At 43.5% G+C, this 18,193-nt stretch overlaps 1 protein-coding gene across 1 annotated transcript in view; it reads left to right on the plus strand.

The window, feature by feature from the left end:
* The window catches only part of ENTPD3 (ectonucleoside triphosphate diphosphohydrolase 3), a 50,450-nt gene that overhangs the window by 28,969 nt on the left and 3,288 nt on the right, over positions 1-18,193 (plus strand). The window contains exons 5-9 of the mRNA XM_006155385.2: positions 3,937-4,096; positions 5,075-5,308; positions 11,437-11,709; positions 11,883-11,993; positions 12,438-12,575. Coding sequence (XP_006155447.1) covers positions 3,937-4,096; positions 5,075-5,308; positions 11,437-11,709; positions 11,883-11,993; positions 12,438-12,575 — 916 coding nt within the window. The remainder of the gene's footprint in view (positions 1-3,936; positions 4,097-5,074; positions 5,309-11,436; positions 11,710-11,882; positions 11,994-12,437; positions 12,576-18,193) is intronic.

Here is an 18,193-nt window from a genome sequence, read left to right on the forward strand (position 1 = left end):
GGCGCGTGTGCGTGCATGCCCAAGATTCTGAGAGGAGAATGGAGGAGAAGGGTTTGCAGTGTAGGCATCTCCCCTGGGGGTGATTTCTCGCTTTCTGTCTCTCTGTCTCTCTCTGTCTTTCTGGTGAGCACATGCTCCCTATAGCAAAAACCTCTCAAAAAAAAAAAAATACTGCTCATGGGATGGACCTCTAGTTCTTTGGGACATAGAAGTCACTTTTGACAGCTGACATCTGAGAGCAACCAGCCAAGTTACACAGTAAGTGTAGCTTCTGCCCATATACAAGATGTCACTGAAATCTGCTTTAAGACAATGGAATGCCTGCACCTCCCATCGGTTAAAGTCTCTGGCATTATTACAAAACAATTCATTCAATGACTTCCTTCTAAAGTCACAGCCCTGATTGGTAGTCTAATCGCATTGTTTTTGCATGTCCTTTCTCTTTTTATTTATTTTTTCTCCAGTAGAGTATTTCCTTAACCTTGAAACAAAAGAAAAATAGCAAAATAAATAAATAAAGTCAAACTTCAATCTATTCAGGGTAGAAGCTATTCCAAGTGTTGGAAATAAGGCTTTATTCCCCAAACACAACACTTGCTATGGTTCCTAGACACTTTGTCTGTAACCCCAGTAATATAAAATTACAGATGTCAGAGCACGAAGAAAACGTAAGGGAACAGCGATGTTTTTTTTTTTTTTTGGAGAGATTTTCACTATAGGGCGCATGCACTCACCAGACAGACAGAGAGAGACATTAGAGACAGAAAGCGAGAAATCACCCCCCAGGGGGGATGGTCACGCCACAATCCCTTCTCCTCCATTCTCCTCTCAGGATCTTGGGCACGCACGCACATGCGCCAGGTGTGAGTTTTAAGCCACCGGGTCCAGGACGCGAACCACGGTCGACTACGTGGGAGTCCAGCAACATAGCCATTACGCTAACTGTTGGTTCCCTTATGATGATTATTGAAAAGAAATCACAAAGTGTTCTCAGCTGGACTGGGCCTTTCCCTTGGAGTTCCTCTATCTTTATTTCTACTCTTTTTTTGAGAGAGAGATTTTTGGTTGGTATAGGGCACATGCACTTTCTGAATAGACAGAGAGAAAGAAAGCGAGAAATCACACCCCTGGGGGGACGGCCACACTGTAGTCCCTTCTCCTCCATTCTCCTCTCAGGATTCTGGGCATACGCACACAGGTGCCTGGCATGAGTTTCAAGCCACCAAAGCTGGGACTCAAACCACAGTCAATGACGTGGGAATCCAGTGCCTTAACCACTATGCCACTTGCTGGCTCTTTGTTTATATATTTTTAATTTTAGCAGAGGGCGCAAGCATTTGCCAGAAAGAGAGAGAGGGAGAAGTACCCCCTATGAGGAATGGTTCCGCTGCGGGCTCCTCTTCATTTCTCCACCCTGTTGGGGTTTGGACACACATGCACATGTGCCCAGAGTTTTTCTCAAGCTGACATTTGACTCACCACTTGGCAACATGGGATCCAGCTTAACCCCCAGACCATGGGCCATCTCCAACCTTGTCTCTATCCTGATAATCATGTTTGACTAGGTAGGTTGTGGAAAGAAGTCAGATTTTCTTTGCTCTGTCGTGGAATCTACAATATATTTCAAAATGATTGAGTTTTAGGTCAAATAGGCAGAGTGGTGGTTTATGTGGCTGAATCCCATATGGCCAACTGTGCTTTGTGCCCTGGAAGTGGCAGCTTCAAAAACATGCCGGGTAGGGAACCAGCAGTTAGCGTAATGGCTATGTCGCTGGACTCCCACGTAGTCGACCGCAGTTCGTGTCCCGGACCCGGTGGCTTAAAAGTCACGCCGGGCGCATGTGCGTGCGTGCCCAAGATCCCGAGAGGAGAATGGAGGAGAAGGGATTGCGGCGTGACCATCCCCCCTGGGGGGGTGATTTCTCGCTTTCTGTCTCTATGTCTCTCTCTGTCTGTCTGGCGAGCGCACGCGCCCTACAGTGAAAATCTCTCCAAAAAAACAAAAAAACATGCCGGGTACATGTGCATGTGTGACCCAAATCCCAGGAGGACAGTTGAGGAGAAGGTCATCTCCCCCAAGGGAGTATTTCTCTCCCTCTCTCTCTCTGGCTAGTGCATGCTCCCTGTAGCAAATTTAAAACATATATATGTGTGTGTGTGTGTATATATATATGTGTGTGTGTGTGTGTGTGTGTGTATATATATCTATATATCTATATGTGTGTGTGTGTGTATATATATATGTGTGTGTGTGTGTGTGTGTGTGTATATATATGTAAACATATATATGTGTGTGTGTGTGTGTGTGTGTGTATATATATATATATGTGTGTGTGTGTGTATATATATATGTAAACATACATATGTGTGTGTGTGTGTGTATATATATATATGTGTGTGTGTGTGTATGTAAGCATATATATGTGTGTGTGTGTGTGTATATGTAAAATTGAATTTACATGTAATAGAAGTTATCCAGAAATTTCTTTCTCCTGCCTTTTTTTCCCCACGAAGATAGTTCTAAAGTATCTGACCTTTTGTTTGTTGCCCGCCCCCACAAGTGCCTCTTGGTGAGATTGTACGTTAAATTATTATCAACAAATTATAACGAATTAAAAGGCTCTGAAATGTGTAGCCTATGACAAAAACGTAGAACAGAAAGCTCCCCATTTGGGAAACAATGGAATGGCCCCTTTGAGTCCATTATTAGCTACTGTTTTGTAAAACTGGTTTGCGAGGATGTCTATTTCTCGGGAGAACAAGCTTATATTTTTAATGGTTAGAAAAGCAACAGAGGAAGAAAGAAAAGCAGCCGATGAGAATGAGCTGGGATGGGAATGAGGGGCACTGGAGGACTCTGAAGCACTTTCCAAACAGTGATCATTTGGCTCTGAATCGGAAGGGACTTCGGTTGTAGAATGGCTCTTTCTTCTTCCTGAGCCAGGAGCGAGCCAGCGCCCCTGGCGTTCTTAACCCACTGGTGAAAGGGTGGGAACCTGCCAAGTCAGCTTTCTTACACAGGCCAGAGTGGCCACAGAGGGCTGCTGTCCTGCTGTTACTTGCTGTCGTGCTAGGGTGACACCGTAATGCTGCCTGCTGCTCTGCAGGTCAGCACACAGAGGGTGGGCAGGTTGTCAGTGCAGCAGTGTGCTCAGCATCCTGTCCCCTGATTTGGAGGCCTCCCAAAGAGTAAAACAGGGACAGCTGAAAACTCACCCACTTTCCTTTCCCTTCCTTCTGAGCACACCTTCCTCTGGCCTTTTTCGCAGGATGCTCCCAGGAGAGTCCATGTCTCTTCCATGCGTTCAGCCATCTCCTTTCCTTTGCTGATCTGAGGCCAAGAAATAGCAGTTAGTAGGATTCTCTCTCTCTCTCTCTCTTTCTCTCCCTCTCTCATGTTTACCATAGGGTACATCTGCTTTCCAGAGAGAGAAGAAAAGTGAGAAGTCACTCCCCAGGGGGATGGCCATGCCCCAATCCCTTCTTCTCCATTCTCCAGTTTTGGGATTTGGGGCACACATACACATGCACCTGGTGTGTTTTTCAAGCCACTGGATCCAGCCCTTGAACCACAGAGTTGGCCATATGGGGTCCAGTGCCTTAACCACCACACCACCTGCTGGCCCAGTGGGATGCCCTTTTGATTACCTGGTTGCTAGAGATTGGAACGGGAACAGGTAGGGGTAAGAAGAACATACCATGCTTTGGCTGAAGGCGATTTTCCTGTGTGGCAGTTTGACGGGTAACAAGTGCATCCTGCCTTTAAGGTTGCCCCAGGAGGCTGAAATTTGCCAAAGAGGTTGCCAGGTACTACACTCATCTGGAAACTTGTCGCTGCCACCAGTGGGTTGGGGAGGTTTACGTTTTCACCTGAGCGAAACTGTGAAGACTGTGTTATCTGGGCCCTCAGCCTTGTGTGTTCTGTGCCTTGCATAGGTTGCAAAATGAAACAGCAGCTAATGAAGTCCTTGAAAGCATCCAAAACTACTTCAAGTCCCAGCCCTTTGATTTTAGGGTTGCTCAAATCATTTCTGGGCAAGAGGAAGGGGTGTATGGATGGATTACAGCCAACTATTTAATGGGAAATTTCCTGGAGGTGTGTGGAAACAAATGCATGGTTTTTCATCTTGCTGTTTATCCCATCCCTGGGGGAGTTAGCTTCAATAGGGTACATGCCAACGGAGGCATCTGGCCTGCGTCACCCTATGACGTAGTGTGTTAGGGAAACACCCTGGAGACAACAGCTTAGAAAAGACACACGCAGCTGGAGAAAAATCATTGATCTTCAACACAATAAATGCACAGGGTGGTGGGGAAGATCTTCACTTAAATAGCTTGCAAGGAACTGAAGGGCGTAGCGTTTGATTTCCCACTGGATTATGGATCTTTGGAAGGGCAGTTGGAGAACGACCCTCCCACCAGGCTCCATCATGACCTGGAATTTACAGAGCCCTCAAGCAGTCTGTTTCCGAATCCCTGTAGAGGAAGAGGAGTCTTCGCTCCGTGTCCCCAGGTCTCCTTACAGTCCCACCCCTGCACCCCTGTTCCTTGGGTACAGAGGAAAGCCTACTGGAAAAGACAACCATCAGCTCACATGTTACAAACCGAGGGTACCCAGACCATATCTGGTCTAAGGCCTCCTTTGTTTCCCTTCAGATGTATTTTTAAACCTTAGATGAGTTGCTAACAGTTCCTAGTTGAGGTTTCACATACAAATCCACATTATCTAACTTCTTCTGACACTTCCCTCCCCCACAACACTAGAGTAACTGATCACAGTGGACTCGTAGTCCCGCCTGGGAACAGCCAACGGGTACAGAGTGTAACTGTGGACTCTCCGGTTTGGCGTAGTCCCCACCACTCCCTAATCTACCTCCCACATTCATTACTCATTCATTTCCCAGCTCGTGTAAGCCTTTGAATTCACTGCCCCTGAAATGAAAGGAGAGAAACAGCCCAGAATGCTCCCCCACGTCCTATTTCTTAGCCATGGGAGGTGGGTTTGGGGTGGAGCACCCTTGGCAAACCGATGGTGCCTCTGGCCTTTCGCTCACTTTCTTTTCCCGCTGTGCAGAAGAACCTGTGGCATATGTGGGTGCATCCACATGGAGTGGAAACCGTAGGTGCCCTGGATTTAGGCGGAGCCTCCACCCAAATATCCTTCGTGGCAGAAGGGGAGGTGGAGCCGAACAGCAGTGACAGCGTGCAGGTGTCCCTCTACGGCTACAAGTACTCACTGTACACACACAGCTACCAGTGCTACGGCCGGAACGAGGCTGAGAAGAGGTTTCTGGCAGTCCTCCTGCAGGTACCTGAGCAGGTGGGAGGTGGCACGGAGGGTGGCAGGTGTTCCCTTCAGGGTCTGAGCTAAGGGCTGGATGCCCTGCCCTCTGGAGTCTGCCTTCCCTTCTCCAACTGGAAGTTGGATGGAATTGACAGCACCTTCCGGTTTACTCCTAGAGTGTCTAAGCTTCTCTCTCTCTTCGTTGTGTTGACCACTTTCAGTGAATTTGAGTAAGAAGTCTAGGAAGTTCCGGAGCTCCAGATGTTTTCCAGATGATTCAAGACCTAGGATCCCTCTATGAACACAAGTTATTTTGAACCAATAGCTAAATGAGCCTGAGGGCTTTGAGACTCCCCTGGGTGTAGACAAAATAATAATTGCTTTTACAAGAAAAATGCTTGCTGAGAGGAGAGAGGGCAGAGTCCTCCCTCCCCGGGCCCAGCCTTCTTGTTAGTGAGCCTACAGTAAGCAAGCTTGAGGCCCCTTGTATGGTAGAACTTTGGCACCTCCATATCCCGGCATGTAGGTCTGAAATTCATGTGGTAAGTGTTCCAGGCTACTTCAGGCATCAGCTGAGAGGCTGTCACTGTCGTAAGTTCAACATTAGCATCAGCATGCAGTGTGTCAGCCAGGGCACTAGCTCTGTGGATGAGACCCCACACCTCAGACTCCAGTGTTGAGGGGCCATCAGTCTCAGCCATGGCTGGTGCTGAAGGGGGAAGAGACCTTGGCCAACTAGAGGGGGATGAAGACAACCAGAAGCCACAGACCGTCTTCTAATGGACTGCAGGGGCGGGAACACGGTCTAGGTCGGCCTGTGAACAGAGCGGACAGAGTAGCAGCAGCAGCAGCCAATCCCAGGCCTTAAACCTACCTCAGTCACCAAAGATACTTCCCAGTGACTAGTCTGCAGAAAACTCGGGCTGGCCCCCAACATGGTCTCCAGCAGAACTCTCTTCAGACCCCTCTGTGTTTAGCCAGTGCCTGTGGGAACTTGCCCTTCAGTTCTGGTCATTCCCCAGACCTTCTTCCTGAGCCTCAAAGGGAAGGCTGGAGGCCCAGACACGTACACATTTCCTGTCAGGAGACTTGTCAGCACCACCTGGGAAGGACAGAGCTCAACTTCAACTACTCTTCTGTAGCTCTACCTCAGGTTTTCTTTTCTTTCTTTTTTTATTTTATTTTTTATTTGTTTGTTTGTTTTTTGAGAGGTTTTTGTTACAGTGTGCATCCACTTGCCAGAAAGACAGAAAGAGAAAGGGAGACAGAAAGTGAGAAATCACCCCCCGGGGGGATGGCCACATCACAATCCCTTCTCCTCCATTCTCCTCTCGGGATCTTGGGCACGCACGCACACGCGCCTGGTGTGAGTTTAAGCTACCAGGTCTGGGACTCGAACTGCGGCCAACTACATGGGAGTTCAGCGTATTTTTTTGTTTGTTTAAAAGACATGTAATTCCTTTAGTTGAACAACCTCTACACAGGGAAATGTATGGTTTAAGACTTCTTGAGTAAAAAAGAGTTTAGGATCAAGAGGTTTTACGAACCTAATATGAATATTTTCTGGCAATTAACTGAGCCTTTTAAAAACCCTAGAGCAAATTGGAAGAAAAGTTGGTTCTGGAAAACCAGCAGTTAGATTTTGAAATCAAACTATTATTTGTCACGACTTGAAAAGAATTAGGCCAATTCTGTATCTCCTTCACCTTCAAACTCAGCCAAACCAACCCCACAGGGAACCCAATGGACCCTCCGGAACTGAGGCTCATCATTCAATATCACTCCTGCCCCCATTGCTCATTAAAGTAGTTCAACCAAAGTGCTTCTTTCTAGGAACTAAGGTCTGAAAAATCATCCTTTTTCCAACTCCTTTTTATTCCTAGTGGGGCATAATGTACCTTCCTCCAGCTCAGACCCTGGCAGGAGTAGAGGGTGGGAGCCCGGAGAAATCATCCTTTATCCAGGGTGAGTGAGGGTCAGAGAGACTAATCTCTTAAATCATTCTGGCCCTGAGGTGTGTGTGTGTGTGTGTGTGTGTGTGTGTGTATGCCTTCCTTAAAGTGTTTGCCAAAGAATGACTATCTGTGTATTAAGCAGTCCACAGTAGAGATAGGAAGACCCCATCTTTCTGAGGTTGCAGACAGGTTTGAGTACGTAGGTCTCCAAGGAGGAGCCCCCTGCCTCTCAGTCAGCTCACAGGGACAGGGACAGAGGTCTCCATTTGCCCCTGGATGTTTAAGAGGGTGGCTCTATTTTCAGATCCTTCTGACTCAACTGAGGGGATAAGCCCGTGGCCAGACCTGCCTGGCTAGTACTTTCATGGGTCAGATGTGTGTGACGAAGCCCTGACTTACAAGGTTCACCCGAGTTATTGCGTCATGAGCACTGGCTGAGTCAATTCCCCAGTTTGATCTCGCTTCCTCATCTGTGATATAAAGAGCTTCATGTTGTTGCAAACACGATGCCTTGATACAGCCTTTGGGTATCACTTTCTCTTTAACAAGTCTCCAGTTACAGCAGAGCTGGAGTGTCAACCTGACTGCACACTAACACGCAATCACTTCCCTTCCTTCCCTCGTTTCCTCTTTTTACAATATGGAGGTATGCACTCGCCCAAGAGAAAGGGGGATTCAGGGAGGCGGAAGCACCCTGAACAGGGTCTTCTCGTGCCACGATCCCCCCCTTCCCTGACCTCCAGCTCCTCAGGATTCTGAGCACCTGAGCATGCACTCCCAGCATGCTTTCAGGCCGACTCAGGGATCCAAACCTGTGGCCAGCCATATGGCTTCCAGTCTTGCAGGACACTTGCATTACTACTGTGTCATTATGGCTGGGCTGCTTTCCTTCCCTTTTTTTTTTCTTTTTTCTTTTTTTCTTTTGTTACAGGGCATGCGTACTCACTGGAGAGAGAGAGAAAGTGAGAAAGTACCCCCCAGAGCCGATGGTCACACTACAATCCCTTCTCCTTTAGCTTTTATTTAGCCTAACTATATATTATGGGCAATTTCCTATGTTGTTCATGTCTTTTGAAATCATTATTTTCATTTTTTTAAGGTTTTTGTTATAGAGCACGAGTGCTCTCAGGAGACAAATAGAGAAAGACAGTGAGAGGGAAAGTGAGAAATCTTCCCCCCAGGGGAAGTGGCCACACTGCAACCCCTTCTTCTTCATTCTCCTCCTGGGATTTTGGGCATACATCCACACATGCTCAGCATGAGGTTTTTGTTGTTGTTGCTGTTGTTTTTAAATTTTTTTATATTACATTTAATCACATATTACATATATCTTTACAGTGTATAACATTTCTTTTTCCAGGATTTGAACCATGGTTGACCATATGGGAATCCAGTGCCTTAAGCACTATACCATCCACTGGTCCTAGAAATCATTACTTTTGAGGGTGCATAAAATTCCAAGTACCATAATTTAAAGACAAAGATGTTACTATCCACATTATCATCATCAAATAACTTTTTTTCAAATTATTATTATTATAATTATTCTCATTTTTTTAAACATTCAATCACTATACTTCTCAGAACAGTCCAGTTGAAATACTATACACGTCATCATCAACAGGTAATAAACCATTTCTGTGTCCCACAAATTACATACCTCTCTATTTGTTCTCTTGCTATCCTTTGTATACTCTTCCCTTCTCCCCCCACCCCTATTACCCACTGTCTTCAGTGTCCATAACTATTCTCACTGCTTTTATGTTCTCCAATATTTCAATCTCTACTATAGAATACAGATAGTCAGTATATACTAAGTGGATGCATACAATATCTTTCTTTCATAGCCTGGATTCCTTCACTCAGCAATAAATCTTCCATATTTGACCACTTTCTATCAAATGCCAGGGTCTTGTTTTTTTTTATGGTTGAGTAGTATTCCATAGAGTATATGTGCCACATTTTTTTCAATCCACTCATCTGTTTGTGGACATTTGGGTTGGTTCCATGTCTTAGTGATCATGAATAATGCTGCAATAACATTGATGTGCAAGTGCTTTTCTGACTGAGCATTCTCCTGTCCTTTGGGTAGATACCCAGAAGTAGGATGGCTGGATCAAATGGTAGTTCTATTTATAAATCTTTGAGGAACCTCCATATTATTTTCCACAGTGGCTGGGCTAATTTTCATTCCCACCAAAAGTGTAGGAATGTTCCCCTTCAGCATGAGTTTAAAACCACCAAGTCTGGGACTTGAACCATGGTTGACCGTGTGGGAATCCAGTACCTTAACCACTATATCATCTACTGGCCCCAGAAATCATTACTTTTGTGGGTGCATAAAATTCCAAGTACCATAATTTAAAAAGCAAAAAGCTATATTGATAATTTTGTTGTAAGAGAAAGTACATTCTTATTGTAAAAATTTCAAACCATATGAAAGGGTGTTGTATGTATTCTTCTACATATTTCAGGTCAATTTATAACTTATTTTATCAGCTATTTAATATCCCATAATCTGTCAACTAGTCCCCTCCTATATGTCCTGTTTTGTTGCTGTAATGACCATACAATAAACTTTGCACATATAACGTTATGAACTAGTGATTTTAGTTCTGTAAAACAGAGTCAAATAATGAGTATGTTTTTTATTTAAATGAACAATAGGGCCAGCCAATGACCTGGTGGTTAAGGCAGCTGGATCCCACATGACTGATCATGCAGTTCAAGTCCTGAACCTAGTAGCTTGAAAACACACTGGACACATGTGCATATATGCCCAAAATTCCAAAAGGAGAAGGGGAGGAGAAAGGATTGCGGTGTGACCATTCGCTATGAGGGATGTTTCCTTGCCTTCCTTCTTCTCCTCTCTCTGTCTCTCTCTGGCAGCACATGCACCCTCTGGCAAGTTACTGAGTCATTGGGAAAGTTGTGACACATTTTTGCAAAGAAGAATACATCATGACTTTCCCAATGACCTAATAAAAGCAAAATTATGTGAACAAATGGGCAATCTTCCAAGAAAAGTAAAACTATCTAGATTTCCACCAGGGTTGTAATGACTTTTTTTAAAAAAGGATGATCTTATTTAACTTTATTTATTTATTTTAATTTGATCAGAGAGTGGCAGAAAGAGAGTGAGAAAGCAACCTACCAGGTCAGGGATTTGAACTGCAATCAGCCATGTAGGAGTCCAGAGCCCCTAACCACCACTCCACCTGCCGGCCTCTATGATGACTTTTTCAAACCTTATAACTTTGAGGACACCAAGACATTCCAACAATAAGAGCATAGATAATAAGGATCTGTTTCTGAATTTTCAGTTCTGTATGTTAATTTTTTCATTCTTGGGCCAATATTGTATTGTTCTACCTTAATAGTTTGTTTTTCTATATGCTCGGATACTTATTTTGAACTTCCAAATCCTTTTTTTTGCTATAGGGCACGTGCACTTGCCAGAAAAACAGAGATAGAGAGACAGAAAGCGAGAAATTACTCCCCAGGGGGGATGTCCACGCTGCAATCCTTTCTCCTCCACTCTCCTCTTGGGATCTTGGGCACGCATGCACACGTGCCCAGTGTGAGTTTAAGCCACTGGGTCCAGGACTCGAATCGTGGTCAACTTCATGGGAGTCCAGCGACATAGCCATTACCCTAACTGCTGGTCCCCCAAATCCTTTTAAGTAGTAGCAAAAAGATGAAGTTTTTCACTGAGATTCTGATTGCAACTGCATTGATTCATATAAGAAGGTAACAACATAAGCTTATTAATGATGTTAAGGATTTCTTTTTAAAATTATAAAATGTCATTCTGTTTATTTAGTTCTTGATTTGGATGCTCCATTAAAATATATAGTTCTCATCATTGGTCCTGTACCTTTGTTGTTAAATATAGTTTCTTTGTGTATGTAGTATTTTCTATCACTGTTGAGAATAATTTCTAGATCAGGTAATGTGAGAGAGCCTAGCCTCACGCCTGGTCCAGGATACAATGTGCACTATACTGTCACACACATCTTTTATCCTGCCTCTACTTGAGTTATCTGGATGCCTGGGATCAGTGCCCGATGATGCAGAATGGTATTTTTCAGTGTCTGTCTTAGCCTCGGAGGATAGTGAAAGTAGACACTCCCCAAAGGGAAATACTTGGTCCTCCACAGCAGAGCGGTTTCTAACACCTTTCTCCTGTGTCTACAGAACTCTTCCTCCAAAACCAGAGTCATCAACCCCTGTTACCCTCGGGATTACAGCACCACCTTCACCATGGGCCGTGTTTTTGACAGCCTGTGCACAAAAGAACAGGCCCCCAAAATTTATAACCCCACTGATGTCATCACTTTTGAAGGAACTGGGGACGCCACGCTGTGTAGGGAGAAGGTGGCTTCCATATTTGACTACAAAGCTTGCCATAATCAAAACACCTGTTCCTTTGATGGGGTTTTTCAGCCAAGAGTTAAAGGACCATTTGTGGTAAGTGCAAAACCCACTGCAAGAGTCCTTTCATCTCCCCATCGAATGTTTATTTCCCACTTTTCTGTTTCCTTTCTGCTTACCTGTTATCCACGTTCTCATTTCTCACCCTGAAATCTCCATAGTATACCCCAGTCTGATAACTAATTTCCTCCCGTGCTACTCGCTTTCAGGCTTTTGCTGGATTCTACTACACCGCCAGTGCCTTAAATCTTACGGGTAGCTTTTCCCTGGATGCCTTCAACTCAAGCACCTGGAATTTCTGCTCCTATGACTGGAGTCAGGTCAGTGTTTAAAGAGAAAGGTTCAGTGTCAGGACAACTGTAGCGTAGAGTTTTCTGTGCGTGTGCTTGTGTGTGTACACTCTAACTCTGGCTATTAGACTCTTCTTGTTCCCTCACCTCAATAAAATGGGGGTAAAATGGGGGTAAAAGGGACTCTACCTCACTTCTGTGTTGTGGACTAATGTTCTAAGCACACGCACCATGCTGGTAACGGTGTCTGGCACGTAAGCCCTCAATGAATTTAGAGAGATTATTATTACATAATATTGTATAGATGTTTTTGTTTATATAATTGCATTACTAAATAGTGACTTTTTATTATCAAAATTCCAGGCGATAAATACTTTAAAACGTTAACTGCTAACCTGAGGTGTACTCTGAAGTGTGTGTTTTAAAACATCCCTGCCCTCCCTGCCTCTCAGATGTTTTAAACCTCCCTTTCAGCTCCCACACCTGCTCCCCAAGTTCGATGAAGAGTACGCCCGCTCCTACTGCTTCTCGGCCCACTATATCTACCACTTACTTGTAAATGGCTACAAATTCACAGAGGAGACCTGGCCCCAAATACAGTTTAAAAAAGAAGTAAGTCAAAGTGCAAAATCATTTCCTCCTTCTTCCAAAAGGAGAAGGCTGTGTATATGTATGCGGAAGCAATGCAGAAGGTAAACAGGGTCGGAGGAAGTTCAGCTCGCTGGGTGGAAGCTGATCAGTCTCATGACTGGTGATCTTCCCAGGAGAGCTAACAGAAATTGTAGCGGAGTTGCTCACAGGTTACTTTTCCAAATGAAGAAGGGCCCAGAAGCCAAGTTAGGGCTGGCGGGCTATGAGCTCCACAAGGGCAGGGGCTTATCCTGTTATCTTCATCATCTTGGCATTCGGCACAAGGGCCAGAACCTAGCAGATGCTTAGTCAAGTGTATTGAGGGACCTGCAGTTGGCGTAATGGCTATGTCGCTGGACTCTCATGTAGTTGACCAAGGTTTGAGTCCTGTACCCGGTGGCTTAAACTCACGCCGGGTGTGTGTGCATGCGTGCCCAAGATCCCAAGAGGAGAATGGAGGAGAAGGGATTGTGGCATGGTCATCCCCCCTGGGGTTATTTTCTCACTTTCTGTCTCTCTGTCTCTCTCTGTCTTTTTGATGAGCGCACGCGCCCTATAGCAAAAACCTCTCCAAAAAAAGAAAGAAAGAAAGTAAAGTGTATTGAGTTAACAAATAAATGTGATAAGGATATGAGACTTTTATCCTTTCCTTGAATCATGAATCATTTTATATCCAGCCAAATTAGTATTTAAATAAAAGGAGGATGTGAAAAGACTTCAGAAGGTTTACCATAGAAATGCTTACACTGAAAAAATATTTTTGGAGGAACGAATCAAACAAGAGAATTAAATCCAGATGTTACAAAAATATAAGAAATAATAATCCTTGATGTTGAGGCTTAAATTAGTGGTTTAGGTGCTGGACTCTCATATGGCCAATTGTAGTTCGACTCCCAGACCTGGTGGCTTGCTTTCTCACTTTCTCATTTTCCCAGAGAAGAAGTGCCAGATATAACTTAATTGTAAATATAGGTAGTAACTAGTTCTCCATTTGACACAGATGTCAGGTAAATACAGACCATAAAATAAAATATTCTTTTCGAACAAGCCTTAAGTTACTGTGTTTACTAACAAAGTCTTGGGAGGTAGGGAAGGTCTTCCTAACTCTGGATTTTTTTGTGTGTATGTATATATATAAATATGTGTATGTGTGTGTATAAAAATACACACACACACATATATATTTATGTATATGTATTTATAGACAGACACACATATGTATATGTATATGTATTTACATATATGTGTATCTTCAAGTGGACCAGAATGGCCCATAGCTGGAATCACAGCTGTTACCAGGTGCCAAGGGAAAGGGCCTCCAGACCCTGTTTTTAAGCAGAGCTCAGCCTCACAAAGACGTTCCGCCAGTTCAGGAGGGTTTTCTCATCTCAGAAATAGCTGCCGTGGAGCCCGAAGGATGTCTGGAGTCAGCCTGTTCAGTACCAGCTCCCGCTGTAATTAGATTTAATCTGTCAATATCCTCCTCAATAAAATGGGGGTAAAATGGGGGTAAAAGGGACTCTACCTCACTTCTGTGTTGTGGACTAATGTTCTAAGCACACGCACCATGCTGGTAACGGTGTCTGGCACGTAAGCCCTCAATGAATTTAGAGAGATTATTATTACATAATATTGTATAGATGTTTTTGTTTATATAATTGCATTACTAAATAGTGACTTTTTATTATCAAAATTCCAGGCGATAAATACTTTAAAACGTTAACTGCTAACCTGAGGTGTACTCTGAAGTGTGTGTTTTAAAACATCCCTGCCCTCCCTGCCTCTCAGATGTTTTAAACCTCCCTTTCAGCTCCCACACCTGCTCCCCAAGTTCGATGAAGAGTACGCCCGCTCCTACTGCTTCTCGGCCCACTATATCTACCACTTACTTGTAAATGGCTACAAATTCACAGAGGAGACCTGGCCCCAAATACAGTTTAAAAAAGAAGTAAGTCAAAGTGCAAAATCATTTCCTCCTTCTTCCAAAAGGAGAAGGCTGTGTATATGTATGCGGAAGCAATGCAGAAGGTAAACAGGGTCGGAGGAAGTTCAGCTCGCTGGGTGGAAGCTGATCAGTCTCATGACTGGTGATCTTCCCAGGAGAGCTAACAGAAATTGTAGCGGAGTTGCTCACAGGTTACTTTTCCAAATGAAGAAGGGCCCAGAAGCCAAGTTAGGGCTGGCGGGCTATGAGCTCCACAAGGGCAGGGGCTTATCCTGTTATCTTCATCATCTTGGCATTCGGCACAAGGGCCAGAACCTAGCAGATGCTTAGTCAAGTGTATTGAGGGACCTGCAGTTGGCGTAATGGCTATGTCGCTGGACTCTCATGTAGTTGACCAAGGTTTGAGTCCTGTACCCGGTGGCTTAAACTCACGCCGGGTGTGTGTGCATGCGTGCCCAAGATCCCAAGAGGAGAATGGAGGAGAAGGGATTGTGGCATGGTCATCCCCCCTGGGGTTATTTTCTCACTTTCTGTCTCTCTGTCTCTCTCTGTCTTTTTGATGAGCGCACGCGCCCTATAGCAAAAACCTCTCCAAAAAAAGAAAGAAAGAAAGTAAAGTGTATTGAGTTAACAAATAAATGTGATAAGGATATGAGACTTTTATCCTTTCCTTGAATCATGAATCATTTTATATCCAGCCAAATTAGTATTTAAATAAAAGGAGGATGTGAAAAGACTTCAGAAGGTTTACCATAGAAATGCTTACACTGAAAAAATATTTTTGGAGGAACGAATCAAACAAGAGAATTAAATCCAGATGTTACAAAAATATAAGAAATAATAATCCTTGATGTTGAGGCTTAAATTAGTGGTTTAGGTGCTGGACTCTCATATGGCCAATTGTAGTTCGACTCCCAGACCTGGTGGCTTGCTTTCTCACTTTCTCATTTTCCCAGAGAAGAAGTGCCAGATATAACTTAATTGTAAATATAGGTAGTAACTAGTTCTCCATTTGACACAGATGTCAGGTAAATACAGACCATAAAATAAAATATTCTTTTCGAACAAGCCTTAAGTTACTGTGTTTACTAACAAAGTCTTGGGAGGTAGGGAAGGTCTTCCTAACTCTGGATTTTTTTGTGTGTATGTATATATATAAATATGTGTATGTGTGTGTATAAAAATACACACACACACATATATATTTATGTATATGTATTTATAGACAGACACACATATGTATATGTATATGTATTTACATATATGTGTATCTTCAAGTGGACCAGAATGGCCCATAGCTGGAATCACAGCTGTTACCAGGTGCCAAGGGAAAGGGCCTCCAGACCCTGTTTTTAAGCAGAGCTCAGCCTCACAAAGACGTTCCGCCAGTTCAGGAGGGTTTTCTCATCTCAGAAATAGCTGCCGTGGAGCCCGAAGGATGTCTGGAGTCAGCCTGTTCAGTACCAGCTCCCGCTGTAATTAGATTTAATCTGTCAATATCCTGCATTAGGCCCGTGCAACTCTCCACTTTCACATAAATAAAACTGAGTAATCTATAAAAAGTAAGGATGTCTGGAGATGCAAGGACTCTTGGCATCTTCTCTCCTAAGCTTTGCTTCTAATGAATCTAATTACCAGTAAAATACGTTATAAGAATGGAGGAGGGCTTTTCACTGCATGCTAATTTGGATGGACATAACATTCTAGGCTTGAAATTCCTTTCCTTGAATCATAAATCATTTTATATCCAGCCAAATTAGTATTTAAATAATACGAGGGTGTGAAAAGACTTCAGAAGGTTTACTACAGAAATGCTTACACTGAAAATATTTTTGGAGGAATCAATCAAACAAGAGGATTAAATTCAGATGTTACAAAAATATAAGGAATAATAATAATTGATGTTGAGACTTAAAATAGTGGTTAAGGTGCTGGACTCCCATATGGCCGACGGCAGTTCGAGTCCCGGACCTGGCGAGTTCCTTTCTCACTTTCTCATTTTCCCTCTCTGTCTCCCCCTGTGGTGAGCATATGTTCCCTGCAGCAAATTTAAAATAATAATAATAATGATAAATAATAAAATTAAATAAATAGCTCTTTTTTTAAAATCCTGAGGAAAATGAGGGAGAAAGGATTATGGCATGGCCATTCTCCCTGGGGAGGTGCTTTTTCTCGTTCTCTTTCTATCTCTCCTCCTTTCTCTCTGTATCTCTCTGAGCCATTCTCCCTGAGGGGGTGCTTTTTCTCATTCTCTTTCTATCTCTCCTCTTCTCTGTATCTCTCTGATCCATGCACTTGCCCACAAGCAAATTTTTTTTAATTGTGAAAAAAAATGTGATTACTGGAAATCCCCACATACAGTTTGATAAGACAAACATTTACACAGTCTTGTAATCAGCACCTAATCAAGATAGAAGAGATTTATATAAAGGATTGGAAATGGAACAATCAGCTTTGTTTTAAAATATTTTTAAAATATGATTTAGACCTGAAATAGAATGTGGCAAAAATAATGAAATAATATCAAACATATTGAGTCTCTTTTTTTAAGAATTATTTTTTTTTATTTATTCATTCACATATTTTAATTTGGCCAGAGAGAGACACACACAGAGAGAGAAAGAGAGAGAGAGGAGAGAGAGGGAAAGCAAGAAAGCAAGCCACCAGGTCTGAGACTCGAACTGTAGTTGACCATGTGGGAGTGTCCACCATGCCACCTGCTGGTCCCCAATATCAAACATATTAAAGTTATGTGTAAAAGCAAAAACAAGTTACCTAAAATAATTGTTTTACCAATTTTTAAAAAATTATTTAACTTTTTATTTCTTTTTTTTTTCTTCTTATTCTTTTTTTTCTTGGGGGAGGGGAGAGGTTCTTGCTATAGGGCATGTGCGCTCGCCAGACAGACAGAGAGAGACATAGAGACAGAAAGCGAGAAATCACCCCCCAGGGGGGATGGTCACATCGCAATCCCTTCTCCATTCTCCTCTCGGGATCTTAGGCATGCACGCACACGCGCCCGGCGTGAGTTTTAAGCCACTGGGACCGGGACACGAACCACGGTCAACTACGTGGGAGTCCAGCAACATAGCCATTATGCTAACTGCTGGTTCCCAACTTTTTATTTCTTAGATTTGATCAGAGAGGGACAGAGTGAGGAGAGAGAAAGAGAGAAAGTGAGAAAGCAAGTTGCCAGGTCTGGGACTCAAACCGTAGTCAGCCATGTGGGAGTCCAGCGCCCTTAATCACCACACCACTTGCCGGCCCCAACAAAATGTTTTTTTAAGACAGAGTGTCATTCAAGATAGAGATGGTTATAGCATAATGATAGAGGGTTCAAGTACTGTGGAGATTGCAAATTTGAAACAGGTATATAACCATTATAACAGCTGGAAAAAAAGAAAACAGTGGATGGAGCTACCAGGACACTGAGCATGTACTTCTCTTTGGAGTGATGCTGTTTTTAGAAACCATTGCTGAGTCAATAATGCACTTATTATTCTTTTTTTCTTTTTTTTTCCTTTGGAGAGGTTTTTGCTATAGGGTGCGTGCGCTCACCAGACAGAGAGAGACAGAGAGACAGAAAGCGAGAAATCACCCCCCAGGGGGGATGGTCACGCCGCAATCCCTTCTCCTCCATTCTCCTCTCGGGATC

The sequence above is a fragment of the Tupaia chinensis genome, unplaced genomic scaffold (genome assembly GCF_000334495.1).
Source record: "Tupaia chinensis unplaced genomic scaffold, TupChi_1.0 Scaffold000451_1, whole genome shotgun sequence".
NCBI classification, from domain to species: domain Eukaryota; kingdom Metazoa; phylum Chordata; class Mammalia; order Scandentia; family Tupaiidae; genus Tupaia; species Tupaia belangeri.